The sequence below is a fragment of the Narcine bancroftii genome, chromosome 5 (genome assembly GCF_036971445.1).
Source record: "Narcine bancroftii isolate sNarBan1 chromosome 5, sNarBan1.hap1, whole genome shotgun sequence".
Lineage (NCBI taxonomy): Eukaryota > Metazoa > Chordata > Chondrichthyes > Torpediniformes > Narcinidae > Narcine > Narcine bancroftii.
In genome coordinates this window covers 201,705,308-201,727,230 of record NC_091473.1, presented here as the reverse complement: position 1 = coordinate 201,727,230, position 21,923 = coordinate 201,705,308, and the positions used below count along the sequence as shown (strand labels likewise).

At 42.2% G+C, this 21,923-nt stretch overlaps 1 protein-coding gene across 1 annotated transcript; it reads right to left on the bottom strand.

The window, feature by feature from the left end:
* Positions 1 to 20,515: 20,515 nt before the first annotated feature.
* On the bottom strand, positions 20,516 to 21,516 carry LOC138765469 (zinc finger protein 239-like). The gene is made up of 3 exons (XM_069942508.1): positions 21,379 to 21,516; positions 20,894 to 21,174; positions 20,516 to 20,840 (listed from the first exon to the last, which is right to left on the bottom strand). Exons 1-3 carry the CDS (start codon positions 21,514 to 21,516, stop codon positions 20,516 to 20,518), a joined length of 744 nt encoding a protein of 247 aa, XP_069798609.1.
* Between the last annotated feature and the right edge of the window lie 407 nt (positions 21,517 to 21,923).

Sequence of the window (21,923 nt, the reverse complement as noted above, 5' to 3'; positions counted from 1 at the left end):
AATAAATTAACAGAACCATTTGAAATAGTAGAAATACAGGAGATAATAAAAAAACCTACTGAATAATAAAACACCAGGAGAGGATGGATTCCCAATAGAATTCTATAAAACATTTAAAGATTTATTAATTCCTCCTCTCCTGGAAGTAATCAACCAGATTGATAAAACACAAAGATTACCAGATTCACGCAGAACAGCAATAATTACAGTAATACCAAAGACAGGGAAAGATCCACTTGCACCAGCGTCATATAGACCAATATCTTTACTTAACACAGATTATAAGATAATAGCTAAATTATTAGCAAACAGATTAGCCGACTATGTACCAAATATAGTAAATCTAGACCAAACTGTATTTATTTAAAAAAGACGAACAACAGACAATATTTGTAAATTTATTAACTTAATTCATGCAGTAGAAGGAAATAAAGCTCCAACAGTAGCGGTTGCTTTAGATGCAGAGAAGGCCTTTGACAGAGTAGAATGGAATTATTTATTCAAAGTATTACAAAAATTCAGTTTACCAGAGAAGTATATTAATTGGATTAAAGCATTATTTAAGGGGCCATTGGCGAAAGTGACAGTAAATGGATATATATCAAAGCAATTTAACTTAAGCAGATCAACATGGCAGGGATGCCCACTATCACCCTGATTGTTCGTGTTAGCTATAGAACCACTAGCAGCATTGATAAGAACAGAAAATAAAATAAAAGGGATAAAAATAAAAGACAAGGAATATAAAATCAGTTTATTTGCAGATGATGTTATAGTATACTTAACAGAACCAGAAATATCAATAAAAGGATTACATAAGAAATTGAAGTAATATGGAGAAGTGTCGGGATACAAGATTAACGCAAATAAAAGTGAAGCAATGCCAATGAATAATGCGGATTTCTCAAAATTTAAGAAAGAATCACCATTCAGATGGCAAATGCAAGCAATACGATACCGAGGTATACAAATAAATAAAAACCTCGGCCATCTATATAAATTCAATTATTATCCACTAATGAAAAAATTACAGGACGACTTAGAGCATTGGAAAGACTTACCACTAACACTAATAGGAAGGATAAACTGTATTAAAATGAACATTTTCCCAAGGATACAATACCTACTTCAGGCATTGCCAATACACTTGACGGAGAAATTCTTCAAGGAGTTAAAGAAAATAATAAAGAAATTTTTATGGAAAGGGGGGAAACCGAGGATAGCACTAGATAAATTAACAGAATGGTATAAACAAGGAGGCTTACAACTGCCAAACTTTAAAAATTATTATAGAGCCGCACAATTAAGATACCTATCAGATTTTTATCAAACAAGGGAAAAGACAGATTGGACTAGATTAGAACTAGATAAAATAGGGGAGAAGATACCTGAACATATATTATATAAATGGGATGAAAAATTGGTACAACGTAGGAATTCTCCAGTATTACATCATCTGCTCAATATTTGGAAGGAGATTCATGTAGAAAGGAATAAAACAAATTACCAACTACCAAAACTAATACTGATGCAAAATCAGCTAATCCCTTTTACAATAGATAACCTTTCCTTTAGAGCACAAATGTCAAACTCTGGCCCGCGGGCCAAATTTGGCCAGCAATATAATTATATTTGGCCCGCAAGATCATTTCAAAAATGTATTAGAGGTGCCCCGCTGGCCGCTGCGCCAGTATAGCGTATGCACAGTAATACAAAAAATCCCAGAATGCATTGGCATCAGCCTGCTAATCGCCCCCACCTCCTCTGTTTACGTTGCAGGGTCTCACCGTGGACTCTGGTTTTGGGGCCTGGCCGGTGTCAGGGGAAGCCAAGGCCGCTTCCCAGCACCTGGAACCGGAGGCCTCGGGCCTGACCTCGCCAGGACCATTGCCCACTCCCCCTCCCTGCCGCAGGCCGACCCGCGACTCACGGTGACGGGGCCGCTGATCCGCCGAGATGCCGCCCTGCAGCGAGAGCCGATGCCCCCGCACTGTCGTTGTCCAACCCGATCGCCCACAAACCCCGCCCTCCCGCACACAGGCCTGAGTAAGTATTATGAACTTTAATCTCAGGATAAAACGATCTTCCAATAGTTTCATGTCACAGTGATAAATATATTCCTGGTTAAAAATGGTCCTGCACCTGGATACAAGCTCATTAGGCATAAAACTTGAAAAGTGTGTCAATCAAAGGATATCTGTACCAATGGAAAAAGGGCATGGCAAATAACCCTGCTAGAGTTCATGCCCACAATCAGTCACCCATTTGATTGTTTCAGGAATCATGTTATTCTTCCACATTCTCAATAGCCCTCAGATTTTACTATTCGACAGCACACTAGCAACATTTGACAAATCCTCTATAGAGAAATATTATTTATTGAATATTTTATTTCTCATTTGTTAATGCTTCTGGAAAGAGTTTATCCAAAACTATTATTAAACATTTATTTTAATAAGAAAAGGTTTAACATTACATATGTTGAAAGAAGAGAAAACATGCAGATGTTGTTGAAAATTTTCAATAAATATTTAGTTCGGCCCTCGACTTAATCCAAGTTTTTAATTTTGGCCCTCCGTGAATTTGAGTTTGACACCCCTGCTTTAGAGAATGGGAGAAAAAAGGGATCAAAAGAATAGAAAATTGCTTTTCAGGAAATAAATTACTATCCTTTGAACAAATGAAAGATAAATATAATATAACTCAAAATACAGTGTTGGCATACTACCAACTGAAATCCTACTTGAAGGACAAATTGGGAAGCAGTTTGAGGTTACCAGAGGGAAGTAACTTTGAATATGTGATTACAGTCACAATGATAATCAAAAAATTTATAACAAATATGTATATTAAACTGCAAGAAAAGGAGAATGAGGAAACAAATGGTAAAACTAAACAAAAATGGGAACAAGATTTAAACATAAAGATAAAGAAGGAAGCATGGGAGAAGTTATGCTCTGGAACTATGAGAAATACAATAAACACGAGGTTACGTATGATACAATATAACTGGATACACAGGCTATACATTACACCTCAAAAGTTAAATAAATGGGACCCAACAGTATCTGACAGATGTTTTTGCTGTAAAAAGGAAATGTGAACAACAATTCATGCAATCTGGACATGTGAGAAAGTGAAAAAATTTTGGGAAGATCTAAACCAGATATTAAATAAAATCACAAAAAGCAATATACCAAAAAACCCAGAGATCTTCCTCCTAAGTAACATAAAAAACAAAGAATTTGGACTTGATTTGGATGGTGCACAAAAAAGATTTGTTATGATAGCCCTAGCTGTAGCAAAAAAATGTATTATGTCAGCCTGGAAATTAGAAGATAACTTGAGAATACAACAATGGTATATAGAAATGAATAAATGTATTCCACTAGAAAAAATAACATATAATTTAAGAAATAATATTACAATATTTGAACAAATATGGGAGCCATACATGAAACACAATAGAGAAAACCTACCGGGGACATCTACCACCTAAAATGACAGAAGGAGAAGGAAATGAAAAGAATTGACTCAGTGGAACTTCTTGTTTATTTTTATTGAGTGACAAGATTGTTTGACAGGTTTAATGTATCTTATTTTCTGAACTTTAAATAAATGGGAGTGGAGGTAGGGAGGGAGGGGAGGAGGGAAGGGGGGGGTGGAGAAAACGACACTGTATATATTCAAGAATGAAAATGTATGTATCTTGATCAATATGGTTTATAGTGTGAAAAATAAAAAAATTTAAAAAAAAAACTTTATCTATATTCTGTCCATCTGTTTTACTTCGATTTTTCTGTGAAGATCTTGGTCTTTTTCCTCTTCTGTGTTTGTGTCTTCTACTTCTCTTCTTTGTATCTGTTTCTCTTCTGATTTTTCTGATGAGTTGCTTGTATCACTTTGTCGGGCCTCTTCTTGCTGGGCCTCTTGCTGTTGGTCCTCTCCTTCTGAGCTGCTCATCTGTCGAGCCTCCTGCTGCTGCTCCTCTTACTGTTCACCCCGTCGACATTCTTTCTCACCTGGTACTTCACTCCCTCTCTGACATTTTCCTCATTTTCAAGCTGAAACCCCTGGTGTCAGGCATCCCTCAGCCAGTCACGCCGTGATTGCCCGGTCCTTGGCTGAGCCCCCCTCCCATTGGTGTTTTCTTTCACCTTAGATTGCGCACTTTTGTTTGGCTCAGAGAGCCATTTATGCAGCCCACTGGTCGGGGGGATCACGACTCCGCAGAGCCGACACCAACCTCAGAGATCGGGCGCTCTTTCTCCACCTCGACTCCCTGTTCCTTCGTGCAGGTAAGGTCTTCTCCTTTCTTTTCCAGTGTCTTTTTTTCCCCATTGTTTTTACTTTTTCCTTCTTAGTGTTAGAAACAGAATTACCTTTAAAGAAATTGCTCGAGACAAAAATTGAGAACAAAGAACATTTATTTTACAACAATGCAAAGTTGGGTGCTTCCCCTTACCCTGGGAATACACACATACACTGGGGCTCACCCAACTTTTATACAGTTTATCTCAGTATAGGAATAACCCCCCCCCCCCTACATTCTTCTGCCTCCTGCTGGAGAGGTTTGGCATTAGGCAATCCTGCCTGCCTACGTGCTGTTTCTGTGCACTTGGAGGACCAGGGGTAATCCTGTCGGTGTCTTCTCATGTCATTATCCCCATTGTCCTTATTCATAACCTTGCCCTTGTCCCCATTCACACCTTTCCAACTCTCAGAGCTACAGTCCCTTCATATGCAGAGTTCGCTAATCCTGTCTAGGGTTTACTAATTAAATATGCATAACTTGATAAATCTGTGTATGGCTTATTAATTATATATGTAGAACTGGCTAATACTGTCTAAGATTTTCTAATTATTTATGCAAGCCTTGCTAATTCCATCTGGGGCTTGGAGACTAACTCTACTTCTATCATCAATTGTCTGTTCTTATCTCCTTCAGTTAGTGAACTTGCTGATTCTCTAGGAGATTCTTATCTTACTCAGACAGTGTCAGCTTCCTTCCTTCTAATATCCATGTCTCATGTTGTTTATACTGGCTTCATTCATTTACTTATGTATCAATTTTATTTTCTTCATTTCTTCATGTTCATATTGCAATATCAGTTTTTCTCATCTCTCACATTAGGTACCATCTTCTTTCTCTTCTTTGCAACGTTATCTTTTATTTATATTTTATATTTGTTGAACTTTGTCTTTTCTTGATTTTTTTTCTTCTTTTCTGGAGAGGGCAGGTTTTACCCTAACGGCCACTACTCCATCACGTGACTCCTCAGATCTGTTTTAAAGTGTTTGTACATAACCTACTCTAACGAACCTTTCCCAATTTATCTCCCAAAAACATATCCAAATACTCTGTCACATCTTCCCCCTTTAAAGGAATTTAAACTCTTAAGTTAAAATTCAGTTATAATTAACTGACTTTAAAATCTCTAAAGTGACAACAATACACAATATCTAACATGTAACCCAATGTAGAGTGTATATATTTCAATAAATGATCAATTTTAACATCTTGACAATCAATCTGCTATCACATTATTTGTACCTCTGATATGATTAATTTGCAGATTATATTCTTGCAATATTAAACTCCAGTTTAACGAACTTCTGTTTTTAGTCTTCATTTTATTCAAACACACCAGAGGATTCTGGCCAGTCAGTATCATAATTGGTTCAGGAGAGGTATCGAGATCTACATCAAAATTCTGCAGAGCAAATATTATAGACAACAGTTCCTTTTGAATAGTGGAATAATTCCTTTGATGAACATTGATTTTTTTTTGAAAAGTAGAGAAGTGAATGGTCATTTTCATTATTTTTTTTATAATAAAACTGCACCTGCTGTTCCCTCACTGACATCCACTGCTAAAGAAAATGGTCTGTTAAAATCAGATTTTAAAACAGGGCAATGGCATAGCATCTCATTTAACTTTTCCAAAGCTGACTGACAAACTTTAGTCAATACAAATTTCTCCCCTTTCTTCAAAAGATTGGTTAAAGGAAGAGCAACCTCAGCAAAATTTCTGAAAAATTTCCTGTAATATCCTGCCATTCCTAAAAACCTCACTGTTTTCTTGCCATTGGGAATAGAAAACTCCAAAATTACATTCACCTTAACTTTAATAGGTGCATCTTTGCCATGACCAACTACATGACCTAAGTATTTAAAGTGGCATTTGAAAATTCACTTTTTGCTAAATTAATAGTTAAGTCTGCCTTGGATAATCTTGCAAACAATTTGTCCAATTCCCTCAGATGTTCTTCCCATGTGTCACTTTTTGTGACTAAATCATCAATATAAGCATCTGTATGTGTTAACCCTTGGATTACCAATTAATCTGGAATGTTGCAGGGACATTTTTCATGCCAAAAGGTAACACATTATACTCATATAAACTGGATGGAGTTACAAAGCCAAAATATTCTTTCCTCTCTCAGTTAGAGGCACACACCAGTAACCCTTCAACAAATCCTCCTTAGTAAGAAATATTGCTTTCCCAATTTTATCAATACAGTCATCTATTCTCAGAATAGGATAAGCATCTGTTTTAGTTACTGAATTAACCTTCCTGTAATCTGTACAAAACCTGACAGTTCCACCTGGTTTCGGTACCTGAATACAAGGAGAACTCCACTCTGAGTTTGAAGGTCTAATAATATCATTTTTCAACATATATTCCACCTCCTGATCATTTATTCTATATGGGCATTGTTTTATGGGACTTGCCTTTCCCACATCCAAAACATGATAAATCAATGATGTCCTTTTTGGCACATCAGGAAACAAATTTGTATATTTCAAAATTAATTCTTTCAACTGCATCTGTTCTTGTGACTGAAGGTGGCTTAACTTTTCCTCCAAATGTTTCAAACTTGTTGTGTTAGACAGACGCACAGGAACCATGGTTTCTTTGAGGTTACCCTCACAAGATTCTGTTTCCATAATCTTAAGATCCATAACTTCCTCAACCCAGTCAACAATGAACACCTTTGATACAGATTATTCTCCACTACCCTTATCCTCATAATAAGGTTTCGACATATTTATGTGACAAACCTGAGATTTATTCCTTTGATCTGGTGTGTTAACAACATCGTTAATATCATTTGGTTTTGATTTAACAAGGTACGCTCCAGAAAATTTAGCTCTCAAAGGATTGTCATGTCTTGGGAACAAAATTAAAACTTTACTTCCTGTCTTAAAATTCCTCACTTGAGCTTTCCTGTCAAATAAACATTTCATTTTACCGTGAGCCATTTCTAAATTCTCTTGAGCCAAAGTCCACACTTTTTGTAGCCTATCTTTAAATTTAGAAACATAATCCAGCAAATCCAACTGCACATCCTCATTAATTCACTGTTCTTTTATTAACATTAAAGATCCTCTAACCTGATGTCCAAGCACAATTTCAAAAGGGCTGAAACCTAATGATTCCTGGACAGCCTCCCTTGCTGCAAATAACAATAAATGAATACTTTCATCCCAATCTTTCCCATTTTCCAGGCAATAAATCCTCATCATATTTTTAAAAGTAGAATTAAATCTTTCCAAAGCTCCCAGAGTTTCAGGATGTTATGCAGATGAAGTGATCTGTTTTATTCCCAACTTATAAACCAACTGCTGTAATAACCTAGACATAAAGTTAGATCCTTGATCACTCCAGATCTCTTTTGGTAGTGAAAACACTGCAAAAAACATTCCAGAGCTTTTACCACCATTCTGGAAATCTTGACACTCTACATATAATTGTTAATAAGTACTGATTCCCAGACTTTGTTTTAGGCAAGGGACCTACACAATTCACAATAACCCGAGTGAAAGGTTCCCCAACAACAGGACAATGGAGCTACTGGAGGACCCTGGTTAGGTTTCCCCACAACCTGACCAAAGTGATATGTCCTGTTAGGTCTGCTTTGTTCATGAATGAGTGAGTCAAACACCAGACTGAGTCGAAATCAAGGTTCTTTGTTCTTTATTGCCGGATTGTAACACTTGCAACTAACAGTGTTAGTTGGAGAAGGCGCATTCTGCCTTTATCAGCAAGTGGTGTTTTTTTTATACCTCAGGATACGTACTTAGTAAATTATCATACCATTACATTGTCCAATGAATAAACTGTTGCTATCCTTCTCTGTTAGTCTGCTGCACATCATTCTTGTTAGTGCAAAGCTTATCTTGAGTGTACAAGGTCACATCTGCATGATGTTTTTACCTTACAATCCCTCCTTTGTCCTCTTTAGAGGACAATCTTTCCCTGACTATGCTACCACCACGTTACATTAGTTCGCCTACTATTGCCAAGCTCTAAACGGGTTCTGTTCACGGGGTTGTTCGGCTGGTGGGCGAGGGCTCCCCCCAACCCTCCTTTGCGTATACCAAGGCGTCCAAACTATAGGGTGTAGGGAATGTTTCTCTAAGTGCTTCCCAAAATCTATTTCGAAGCGGGTCAAATTCTATTTCATCCCCCAATTTACTACTTCTAAGGATTCTCTCTATTTGCTTCAGGGCCCCTTCTGCCTTTATTTTTATCATGATAGTTCTGACATCTGCGAGTGCTAATTGTTCTTGACAAGTTTCTCGCTCAAAACAAGAGATCCATGGACCAGCCCCATTACTCAATGGAGGAAGTTTTTTCATTAGACTCTCTAAGTCCATTCGTGACCAGGGTACATATTTTTGATTTCCCTGCCCCGTGATCAGCAATGGGCATTGATATCTCAATTTTGGGGATTTCTGTTCTTTTTTACTCTTGGAATACATCTATTTATTCCACCCTGTTCAGATACCTCTTCGTCACTACTGTCACTGTCCCCGTCAGGTTCTGATGTCTCAGAGTCAAAGGTATATCGTTCACGCTCGTCTCTAAGATAATTTTTTTCGGTCATAGTCTAGTGGTTTCACGTCTTTCTCTTTCGTCCTAACTATGTCCAGGCGGGCATGTCTACTCTTCTCCCTCCCGAGTTCTTTTATGCTACTTTCCTCCCATGGTGAGTCGTATCTCGTTTCCTCATCTGTACTACACTTCTCGTCCTTTATTCCTATTACTGTTCCTCCAGCTTGGAGTTCTGCTGACAGTGTTGTAGTTATCTTTTCCATTTCTCTCAATACACCTACCATTAATTCTCAGCACATTCACATCTTTGTTTAAGTTTTTAACGTTATCCTGAACCTTTTTCATGTTCCTTTTCTGCGTCTCTAAGTCTTTTTCTATTTTCTTGGATCCCGCGGGGGTCTCGACATCTATTACTCCCCCTTCTATTTTTAGTAAAGGGGCCTGTACCTTGTCTGACGTGTCCCTATTCCCGATGTTCCTGTCATGTCCCAGTGTTTCAATATCTGGATATAAGGGACGTGACTCCTGGGTCCCGTCTGGGGTGTCAGGGGTACTTTGTGACTCCACATATGCATAGGGCGGGGGTCTACAAGCTATTTCTACAGGGGCCATAATAGGTGGGTTATCAGGGAGACCAAATTCTTCGAATATAGCTAGGACATCGCGGTACTGCATCTCCTTGTCTCTCATCTTTTTTTCTGCAGACTCTCGATTAAAGATTTTCCTTTCTATGTCCCATTTGTATAATTGTATAAGACTCTCTTATAAATGATTTATTGTCAGAGTACATACATGACATCACATACATCCAGAGACTATGAGAGAGAGAGAGAGAGAGAGCATAGCGAGAGAAAGAGATACAGAGGCAGATACACAGAGCACGAGAGATAGAGAGAGAAAATGCCTTGCACTGGCCCCACTGGGAGAAAAGTCTTCAGATTAACACTTTCGTTTCATGGTTACACCTTTAAAAGGTTCTCATCCTGTGATCACTGGTCTGGATCAGATTGGGTCTCCCACCACTGGGAACTATCACTCCTTCCTTCCCTCCCACCTCGAGTGAGCTACACGTCAGCCCACAATGTCTGCCCTGATCCCACAATGGTGGGGGTGCGGGAAAGAGGGAGGGAGAGAGGATAAAACAGGATCCCATTTGATGCGGAGCTGGAATTGTGGGCACAAAATTAAAACCAAATTGTATTTCTCTGCCCTGCCCCACCTGGGGATTTCAGGGCAGCACCGCCACAGATTGGGATTGGGAGGGGGAGTGGGTGAGAGAGGAGGGGGGGGAGAAGAGAGAGAGGGGGAGAGAAGAGAGAGGGGGGAGGGTGAAAGGAGGGAGGGAGAGAGCAAACCCAGACACTTCGTGGCTGGAAACTGGAAACAGGCACTTTTCCTTTCCCTTCTGTGTTTTGTTTCTTCCAGCTTATCTAAGACCCTACGCTTTAGAATTTTGTTTCCCTCACCTGTCAGGAACATCTCAGCGCTCCCGGGTAACCACCCCATCTTCCTCCAGCGATCTACACATTTTCGGAGAATTTTTTGTTTCTCCAATGCCACATTACTGGTATTTCGCTTCCCTAACTCCTGATTAATTTCCCTAATAACTTGGTCAAAGGTCTTAGCAGACAATTGTGCAGCCATTGCTGCAGGGTCGCTTCCTAATGCCTCTTTTAATTTAGGTTCTTGTCCGTTTAGGGGATCTATGTTAACGAAAATCGCTTTTAAAAATGGCTCTTTGCAGGCCGGATGAAAAAAATTTTTTAGTGAAACAGTCTCTAAGTCTGGTCCTCCGGTGGAGCTCAGACTGTCCTGTGTACTCTGATTGCTCGTCTTCCACTCTTTGTTTCCCAAAGAGGTCTGAAAGTTAAATTACAACTAGGAAACCAAATTTTTTGGGCTATATTTTTGACAAGTTTCCCTGTACCAATCTATGAATTTACGTAACTTTATCTCCTTGGTGATGCTGGGAATACCCTCATTTAACTTATCAAAAATACTTCGAATAAACCAAATTCTCTTAAGATTCTGTCAACTTTTTCATTGATATCTCCTACCTGATCCGGACACAGCTTTTGCAGCCTTTCGTCATCATCCTTGTACACCAGGCAGGCGTCCCTGAGTACTCTTTTTGTCGTCTCAAGGTCTCTTATGTCCGCTGTGGTATTCCACCACGGCGAATTGGGGAAATAAATTCTTAAGTTTTCAAGTGTACAAACATTATCATACCTACCAGACATTTATAAGTGGGTCTTTATATACAATTGAGACCAATAAGCCTGAACCTTTGTTTTCTTTCAAAGCCCAACCTTCACGTGGGAGATTTCTCCTCTTAATAACCAGTTTAGGGCAGAAAACTCAGGTCCCCAATTGTTCATAGACCACCTTCTCACTCTATTGGACTTTGCAACGACACAATAAAGACTTTTTAAACTCTAGTAGTTTGTCGGCGAAGCACTTAACAAATGTCATTCAACCACCTTAAGGACTTTTCTTCTCTCTTTAACCACTTACATGTTACAATCCCGGCAGGTGACGACCTTCAATTATGGTCGTCTAATTTGTCCGATTTCCAGTTCTTACTGACAATCATAAAGATTTTAAAAAGAGAGAATTTTGTTAAAACAGGCTTCTCTGGACCTTTTTATCAGCCGGCTGAGATGATTGTCAAGAAAAACAGAAACCGTCGTCCAGTGTCCACTCACCCATCACGTCGGGGTCACCAAATTGTTAGGTCTGCTTTGTTCATGAATGAGTGAGTCAAACACCAGACTGAGTCGAAATCAAGGTTCTTTGTTCTTTATTACCGGATTGTAACACTTGCAACTAAGTGTTAGTTGGAGAAGGCGCATTCTGCCGTTATCAGCAAGTGGTGTTTTTTTTATACCTCAGGATACGTACTTAGTAAATTATCATACCATTACATTGTCCAATGAATAAACTGTTGCTATCCTTCTCTGTTAGTCTGCTGCACATCATTCTTGTTAGTGCAAAGCTTATCTTGAGTGTACAAGGTCACATCTGCATTCTGTTACTCCTTAGTACTGGGTGACTCCTTCTCCGGTCCCATCTCATAATGTTTTTACCTTACAGTCCGGCACCTATTTACAACATCCTTCCTCAAACCAGGCCAGAAAAAAATGTCTCAAACTCTTATTCATGGTTTTCTTTTCACCACAATGACCACCCAAAGGTGTACTGTGAGCTACATTTAAAATTTAATTCCAGTAATTTCTAGGAATGACCACCCGATAAATTACCCCCCACTCTTCATTAGCAAGAATATCAAGGGGTCTCCATTTCCTCGTCAACAATTCACCCTTCAAGTAATATCCACCAACCATTTCTTTAATCTGCTGTTCACTTACTGTTTTGTCCCTTAAGTCAACAAGATTTGTATCTGTTTTCTGTTGTTGAATGAAGTCTATCAACTGGATATTCTTCAGCAGTCATCATTTTCTTAGTCACAGACCTTGTAACAGCACATTCAGGATATATCTCACAATCCTCTTCAACCTCATCCTTACTAGGCTGATTTGTTAATCTCAAAACTGACCCAACTTTATCCTCTGCCAAATCATTCTCTATTAAAAACAGATCCTTTGTCTAATTCTGAATTCAGCACGATGTTGTGAAGAGATATTGACTCTACCTCACCTCCAACACCTTTAATCAAAGTCATCTCCATTGCATTAGTCTTCTGATCAAGAGTTAAAACATTTTCCAACAATAATGACTGAGTAGCCCCAGTATCTCTCAGAATTTTAAATGGAACCTGTGATTCTCCCTCCTTTACTAAAACCAAGTCCTCAGACACAAAAGGTTTGAAATCATCCATAAACACCCTTACCAGGTTTGGAACATCCACTCATCTTAAATTCATCTGTCTGAATAGAAGTTTCTGGTATAACCTCCTTTTCTCGTCTCTTTCTCAACACTGAACAATTCGCAATAACATGACCAGGTTTCTGACAAAAATGACATGCAAATCCAGAATTTCTGCCCTTTCCTACCTTACCTTCATCTTTTATCTTAGCGTTCTCTCCAGGCTTAGTTTCAGGCTTTCTCGTCAACTCCACATTAACCTTCTGAACAGGCTTTCTATTCTGAAATGTATTTTTGTGAATTAGGGCAAATTCATCTGCTAATCTGGCCATTTGCTGCCACGTCCCCACGTCTCTCTCATCCAGGTATTAGTTAATCTCATTTGGAACACATCTCTTAATTTCCTCAATTAATATCAATGATCTTAATCTGTTAAATCATTATGTATTCCTTTTGAGGCATGCCAACAGTCAAAACATGCAAATTTTTCTTTTTCTTTTCTTTGGCTTGGCTTCGCGGATGAAGATTTATGGAGGGGTAATGTCCACGTCAGCTGCAGGCTCGTTTGTGGCTGACAAGTCCGATGCAGGACAGGCAGACACGGTTGCAAGGGAAAATTGGTTGGTTGAGGTTGGGTGTTGGGCTTTTCCTCCTTTGTCTTTTGACAGTGAGGTGGGCTCTGCGGTCTTCTTCAAAGGAGGTTGCTGCCCGCCGAACCGTGAGGCGCCAAGATGCACGGTTTGAGGCGATATCAGCCCACTGGCGATGGTCAATGTGGCAGGCACCAAGAGCTTTCTTTAGGCAGTCCTTGTATCTCTTCTTTGGTGCACCCCTGTCTCGGTGGCCAGTGGAGAGCTCGCCGTAGAACACGACCTTGGGAAGGTGATGGTCCTCCATTCTGGAGACATGACCTACCCAGCGCAGTTGGATCTTCAGCAGCGTGGATTCAATGTTGTCGGCCTTGCCATCTTGAGTACTTCGATGTTAGGGATGAAGTCGCTCCAATGAATGTTGAGGATGGAGCGGAGACAACGCTGGTGGAAGCGTTCTAGGAGCCGTAGGTGATGCCGGTAGAGGACCCATGATTCGGAGCTGAACAGGAGTGTGGGTATGACAACGGCTCTGTATACGCTTATCTTTGTGAGGTTTTTCAGTTGGTTGTTTTTCCAGACTCTTTTGTATAGTGTTCCAAAGGCACTATTTGCCTTGGCGAGTTGTTGATCCTTGCATCCGATGAAATAGTCCAGCCGAGATAGGTAAACTGTTTGACCGTTTTGAGTTTTGTGTGCCCAATGGAGATGTGGGGGGGCTGGTAGTCATGGTGGGGAGCTGGCTGATGGAGGACCTCAGTTTTCTTCAGGCTGACTTCTAGGCCAAACGTTTTGGCAGTTTCCGCAAAACAGGACGTCAAGCGCTGAAGAGCTGGCTCTGAATGGGCAACTAAAGCGGCATCGTCTGCAAAGAGTAGTTCACGGACAAGTTGCTCTTGTGTCTTGGTGTGAGCTTGCAGGCGCCTCAGATTGAAGAGACTGCCATCTGTGCGGTACCGGATGTAAACAGCGTCTTCATTGTTGAGGTCTTTCATAGCTTGTTTCAGCATCATGCTGAAGAAGCAAAATCCATACAAGATTGATTCTATGTTTTCACCAAACTCCTAAATTTTTGTCTATATGCTTTCAATACAGCTTGTTCAGCAATATCATAATTTTCCATTTGTTCTGTATTCCAACTAGAGTATTCAATTTGTGCTTTTCCTTTCAATATACTTTGGAGCATAAGAAGCTATTTTTCTTTTGTCCATCTTGTGCTCTCAGCAACATTTTCAAAAGTCTGAAAATATGTATCTATAATCTCCCTCATCAAAAGAGGAACTAGATTTACCTCTCCACTAGCCCAAAACCTAGATTTACAGCCTCAATACTCTTACCTCCCTCCATCTCAATTTTTAATTTCTCTAATTGAAACCGTCTGTCCCTTTCAATCTTTTCCAAGTCATATTTTATTTGTCTTTCATTATCCTCCCTTCATTTTTCAGTTTGGTCTGCCTGATATTGTTGTCTCTGAAATTCAAAGTTCTGTTTCTCTCTTTCCTCCAACAACCCTCAGTTTCTCCAACTCCAATTGTAATTTAAAAGATCTACCCTCTGGAAGTCTTTCTCAACAAATTTTCCCTCACTCATATATTTCACTATAATCCTCTGTAGTTGTATTTTCCCCATCCAATGCTTGACTTCCGTCAACTTTAATGCCTTGGAAATACCCATCAGTTCCTCTTTTCTCTTGCTCTGCAGGTGATGGTTGTGACAATAATGTATCAATATCCATTGCTGCTGTTTTCCATATACACAAGCTTTAAATTAGCTTGGGAAAACCAATTAATTAATAATTTTCAATCAAAAAAGACGAGTTCCCAAAACTGTTATGAGCCCAGAGGACACCAAAAACCCAGCATCAATAGATATTCACCAAGACGAATTGTTACTTAAACAAAAGTTGCTTTTAATTATCTTTAAACATGAAAACAGGTACAAACTCTTATCTTATTCCTATTAATTTAACCCCTTTCTAATTCTAAGCGCACATGTATGTAATGCGCGTGTAAGTTCAGAAAAATTCTTTGATTCACTTCTCATTCCTTCAAGTTCACTGGTTGCAGGCATCAAGATTCTAGCTTATCTACACCAGGAGTCCCCAAACGTTTTAGATCTTCAACCCCTTCAGGGACTACATGGTCCCTCATCAACCAGCAGGCATGGAATCCGGTGCTGGACTTCGGGGGAGGGAGGGGGGAGAACAGAGGAGCTGGATAGGAGGAGCAGCTGGGTAGGGTGGCCAGACGTCAAGTTTTAGGCCACCTCGAGCCAAACGTTAATTTGTCCTCCATTTAGGTGTGTAAACCCTACAGCCAGAAATAGAGGACAAATTAAGGGGCAGGAGGGGCACTTGTTAAATGCAGTGCCCCAGGGTCCACAGGTCGTGCGAGTCCAGCTGGTACATACACGATGAGTGGGAAATGTGATGGAGATGCTCGAACTGCCTGCTGGTGCAATGTGGGATGAGGGGGAAGTTTGGTGGCGGTGTACGAAGGTTCCGGGCAGGTCAGCCTCTTCCACTTTGAAGTCCCTAATCTATGTGGTCATTTACAGACTTCAAACCATCAAACACAGTTTCCAAAAGATCTTCAATTGCTTAAATCGCTTGTAAAACCTTCTCAAGGTTAGAATTAATCTCTCATTGACCTTCTGTGGTTGTTTCTCGTGTTATCGTCTGTGATCTTTTTTTCAATATGTCTGAGACAGAGTCTACATTCAGAGTCTTCTTTACTGCTTTAGCTCCTCTGGTGGTCGTCATCTCAGCTGTGTGCGCGCTGACTTCACAAGGCACGGGATTTCCCTCAGTGCCGTTTCCTCAACAACGGGCAGGAGCACGGAGATGCCGCGGCCTTGGACCGGGGGTAGAGGTGAGACTTGCCCTGGGTGAGGACCTCATCTACCTCTAGCCTTAGGGGCTGTTGAGGGAGCTGGAGCAGGGCGGAATCTTGGACTGAGCGGTTGGCACTGAAAAGAGATTGGAAGTGTTCTGACCATCGGTTGAGGATGGAGATCTTGTCACTGAGGAGGACTTTGCCGTCTGAGCTGCGCAGCGGGCTTTGGACTTGGGGTGAGGGGCCGTACACAGCCTTTAGAGCCTCGTAGAAACCCCTGAAGTCGCCAATGTCCGCACTGAGCTGGGTTCGTTTGGCGAGGCTAGTCCACCACTCATTTTGGATCTCCCGGAGTTTGCGCTGAAGATGGCTGCATGCGCGACGGAAGGCTTGTTTCTTCTCTGGACAGGACGGCTTTGTAAGGTGAGCCTGGTGGGCAGCTCGCTTCTTTGCCAGGAGCTCCTGGATTTCCTGGCTGTTTTCCTCAAACCAGTCCTTGTTTTTCCTGGAGGAGAAGCCCAGTACCTCTTCAGTGGATTGCAGTATGGTAGTCTTCAACTGGTCCCAGAGGGTTTCAGGGGACGGGTCCGTGAGGCGGGTTGCATCGTCGAGCTTTGCTTTGAGGTTTGCCTGGAAGTTTCCTCTCGCTTCGTCTGACTGCAGGTTTCCAACATTGAACCTCTTTCTGGGGGCTTTACTGTTCCTGGGCTTTGGCTTGAAGTGAAGGTTGAGCTTGCAGCGAACCAGCTGGTGGTCAGTGTGGCATTCCGTGCTAGGCATGACCCTGGTGTGGAGCACATCTCGTTTGTCACTTTCTCGCACCAGGATGTAGTCCAGGAGGTGCCAGTGTTTGGATCGGGGATGCATCCAGGTGGTCTTAAGGCTGTCCCTCTGCTGAAAAAGGGTGTTTGTAATGACAAGCCGCTGTTCTGTGCAGAGCTCCAACAGGAGGCGCCCATTGTCTTTGCACTTGCCGACGCCATGCTTGCCCAGGATTCCTGGCCAGGTTTTTGAGTCTTTGCCGACACGAGCGTTGAAGTCGCCCAGGATGACAACCTTGTCGGCTGTAGGGGTGCGTTGGATGAGGTTGCGCAGGTCGGTGTAGAACTTGTCCTTTTCTGCTGGTTCCGCCTGGAGGGTTGGAGCATAGACACTGATGAGGGTGATGCGACGCTTGTTTTGAAGGGGGAGTCGCATGGACATGATTCGGTCCGAGAGGCCTGTCGGAAGGTTTTCGAGTTTGGAGGCAATGAAGCTCTTGACCATGAAGCCTACACCAGATAGGCGTCGTTCATCCGAAGGCTTGCCAGACCAGTAAAGTGTGTAGCCCGCGCCGCGTTCTTGGAGGCTGCCTACATCTGCCAGGCGGACTTCACTGAGAGCGGCTATGTCGATGTAAAGTCTGAGGAGTTCATGTGCAATGAGGGCAGACCGACGTTCAGGTCGGTGGCTGTCAGCCTTGTCTAGCATGGTTCTGATGTTCCAGCATGCTAGCTTGAGTTTGTGAGCATCTTTTGAGGGGGAGGACGTGGAGGGGGAGGACGTGGAGGGGGAGGACGTGGAGGGGGAGGACGTGGAGGGGGAGGACGTGGAGGGGGAGGACGTGGACCTGTCCTCGGGCCTGCGCAAAGGAGCTTTTAGGTTGGGTGCAGTGCGCGCAGTACTGGCCCCACCCTTTACACCCATGGTTCGTGTGCCGTGGCCGAGCAAGCTGGGACGTGGCAGCGAGGTCCTTGGGTCGTAGGTTTTATATCGGAGTGGCCTTCTCCTATGCAGGTTTCTTACCCGGGCTGGAGGCCGAGGAAGCTGGGACGTGGCAGCGAGGTCCTTGGGTCATAGGTTTTATATCGGAGTGGCCTTCTCCTATGCAGGTTTCTTACCCGGGCTGGAGGGGCCTCCCTCCAGCCCGGGTAAGAAACCTGCATAATCTTGTATACCTCAATCAAATCTCCCTTCATTATTCTACGCTCCAGGGAATAGTCCCCACCTGTATCTCAGTTCCTTAGATCCCATTAACATTAATATTCCCAGATCCCTGTATTCTCCCATGCACCTCAGTGCCCTACCATTTACCATGTATGTCTTAACTTGGTTTGACCTTTCAAAATGTAACACCTAACTTTTGTCTGCATAAATCCATCTGCCATTTTCCCAGTTGGTCAAGTTCCCCCTGCAAACTTTACAAACCTTAGTTACTCTCCACGATGCCTCCACACTTTGTGTCCTCTGCAAACTTGCTGATCGTATTTACCACATTATCATCCAGATCATTGATAGAGATGACGAACCACAATGGTTTCAGCACTGATACCTGAGATACACCACTCATCTCAGGCCTCCAGTCTGAGAAGCATCATCCACCACAACTCTGGCTTCTCCCGTCCAGCCATTGTCATCTCTTGTACACTACTTCACCATGAATACCTAAATTCTGAATGTGTTAATGGGGGGCATTAGCGTGTTAGAGGGGTTCTTGTACAGTGGTGGGAAGGGGATTCCAGCCAGGAATGGCTGGAGCAGGTGGAGAGTCGCGAGCGTGTGCCAACCTTGATGCTAGTGATGCAGGAAGGGATGGGGATAGGGCACAGCACCTTGTTTGAAGGGGGGGGGGGACAATGACAAACAAATTAAAAAAAGCAAGCCGAACAAAGGACAACAGATAATCAGCTTCTTCTGGATAAATTGGACCACCTGGAGAACTTCAGTCGGAAGAACAATGTGAGTCTAGTTGGCCTGAGAGAAGGTGCAGCAGGCAGAGATGCTGTGAAATTCTTCAAGACTTGGATTTCTTAAGTCATTCACACTGAAGAACTCTTCATCTGAGTCCATATTGAACGTGCTCAACGAATGCTTGGACCGAGGAGAATGGGTGAAGCCCACCCTCAACCCGTTTTGGTGAGATTATTGAGCTTCGAGGACAGAGAATATGAAAGTACACGGAATTCTCGTTCCCCAATAAAGTGGAACAATGCAGAGATCATGTTTTTCAGGACTTCAGTAATGCGGTTATTCAGAAAAAAAGAGAATTTGATGGTCAGAGACAGCTCCACGAAAATAACCTTAAGTACGTGATGTTGTACCCAGCAACGTTGAGAGTGGAAATCTCCGAAAGTAACAAAAGATGCTTCAAATCAAAAGAGGAGGTGGAAGATGTGTTTCTTGGAGAAATTCCACATTGGCATTTATCTTTTTTTCAACAATTATAAAGAGGAACAAGTAAAGGAAGATAATCATGAGAAAGTTTGACTGTGAAAACACTGGTGTAAATAAGATTTTATGGACTTTTGGGTTTTTTGTGTGAAGGTCGTCTTAAGAAATGCCAAAGTTTTATCCTATTTATGACTTTTGGGGAGCTCGGAGAGTGGAAAGAAGGTTCTGAAGGTTACAGTACGGTGCAACTCTGATTTAAGGGGATAATGGCATCAGCGGGGAAGTTTAGTTTTCAAGATGGCCATTTTGGATGGGGTTCTTCTGCATCCATGGTGGCTTTTGTGGGCCTCGGGGACTTGTCTACATCACCATCACTGTCGAAACAGAAGTTGCATGATTCTTAGGGTGAGGGTACAGATCACAAAACTGTTTACTTATTTATTCATTTGCATAGAATTTATAATGTGCTGCTATGGATAAGCCATTGAAGTTTATAAGTTTTAATGTTAATGGCTTTAAAAAAAGATAAATGCCAATGTGGAATTTCTCCAAGAAACACATCTAACAAAAGTGGAACACGACAAACTGAGACGGCAATGTGGGAGGGGGGGGGGGGGACGGGGTCAGTTCTTTGTTCACCATTTAATTCAAAAGCAGCAGGAGTAGCGATCCTAATTAATAAATATGTTCCAATTGCCGTAGAAAATATCTCCGTGGACCAAGCGGGTAGCAAACTTTACTCAGAAACTTGGATGTTGATGAATAGCTACACCACGGATTATGACGACGAGGAGTTTATGAAGGATATGTTTCTAAAAGTGGCAAAGGGAAGGCAAAATTTATTGATTGGAGGAGACTTTAATTTCTATCTGGATCCAATTCTTGATAAATCGGCAAAAACTGTAACAAGAGCTAAGGCAGCTAAGTCAACTCTATGAAAAGCCTAAATTTGATGGATGTGTGGAGGTGTCTAATCCTACAGAAAGAGATTACTCGTTTTTTTTTAAAAAAAGACTCACATACTAGAATAGACTTGTTTTTATTATCGTCGAGTTTGAAGGTCCAAGTAGTAAAAACGGAATATTGACCCAAGCTACATTCTGATCATTTGCCGCTAACTTTAGTAATACAAATATCAGATAAACAGAAAAGTAGGTGTGGCCATTGTTGAGCACAAGGTTCTGGTGCCACATCTCTGGATTGGGCCCCAACTGCATAAGACACATCTGTTATGTTTAATCCATATGAGATTCCAGAATAGAAATGGCACCAACTATTCTCCACCCCATCCCAGGAAGCCCTTCCCGCTCTTAGGGCAGGTGAAGGACCTCTCCCCAGTGTGAACCTGCTGGGGTCTCCTCAACTTGCTGGACTCACTGAACCTCTCACCGTATTCAAAGCAGGTGAAAGGCATCTCCCCCTTGTGCATCCGTTGGTGTATCTCAAGGCTGGACCTGTTGATGAAGGCCTTCTCACACTCTGGGCAGGCGAATGGCTTTTCCCTGGTGTGCTCCCGCTTGCGCTTCCACAGGTTGGAGATCTGGATGAAGCCTCGAGAAGACAAACAGCCTCTCCCCAGTGTGGAGCAGCTGGTTGGTCTTCAGGTGAGAAGAATGGGTGAAGAGCTTCCTGCATGGAGCAAATGAAGGGCCTCTCTCCAGTGTGAGCCTGCTGCTGGATCAGCAAGTTGGCGGAGTGGGTAAATGCCTTTCCAGATTCGGAGCAGATGAATGGCTCCTCCCTGGAGTGGACCCACTGGTGGGCCAGCAAGTGTGAGGACTGGGTGAAGCCCTTTCTGCACTCGGGGAAGACAAATGGCCTGTTGCTCCTGTGAATCTTCTTGTGGGTCTGCTGGTTGGAGATCTGAATGAAGCTCTTGCTGCACTCAAGGCAGATGGATGGCTTTTCCCTGGTGTGGACCCACTGATCCAACTGCAGGTTGAAGGGGTGGACAAATCCCTTTGCCTCACTTGGAGCAGGAGAAGGGCCTCTTGCCAGTGTTGACCCACTAGTATATCTCAAGGTGTATTAGGAAGGGTTGAGGCTGTCCTTTGACAGCACTGTCCCCCACCAGCTGCCAATCAAGGTTTGGTTCCACCCCACCCATTACAGTAACTGTTGATCCTTGTAAATGACCTGGACTGTACTCTCCAGCCTGCTTGTACTTGTCCTTGGGCCATTGGCTGTTGTAATTGGATTAACCCTCTCGGCACCGAGCCATTGGAAGCCTGTAAATGATCTGGGCTGAATCCTCCAGGAGTATAAAGGCGCCATGTGCTTTTTGTTTTCTCTCTTTGCCAGTTTGGGACCACCCTGCTTTACTCCAGGCCTAGAAATGTGGAAGGGTGCTGGAGAAACTGTTGGTAAGATGTGCACTGTTAACAGGGTTGGGAGCATTTAATTCATGTTCCTCGTAGCATAGAGCTGTGCCTGCACTGAGTCAAGAGGTGGTGGGACATCACAGTGATTTTTTCCTTCATCATTGTATGTACCAGATCACTCTCTGTGTGTGTGTGTGTGTGTGTGTGCGCTGCATCTGTTACCATTTCCCACACTTGCCTTCTGTAAATAACATTCCTCCCAATCAAAACTGTGTTCAGAGTCCTTGTCTTTGAGACCTACTAAACCTGTTTCTTCACTTAAAATTGGAACTGCGAGCAGGGTCTCGGGAGTCCTGGCTG

Bases quoted from the DNA above. Each gene is read 5' to 3' on its own strand.
- LOC138765469 (XM_069942508.1), bottom strand. From the start codon at position 21,516: ATGGCGCCTTTATACTCCTGGAGGATTCAGCCCAGATCATTTACAGGC. The intron at 21,175-21,378 runs GTCATTTACAAG...TTCAACCTGCAG, and splicing joins GGCTGGAGAGTACAGTCCAG to TTGGATCAGTGGGTCCACAC. The intron at 20,841-20,893 runs GCCCTTCATTTG...TCTCACCTGAAG, and splicing joins CAGGCTCACACTGGAGAGAG to ACCAACCAGCTGCTCCACAC.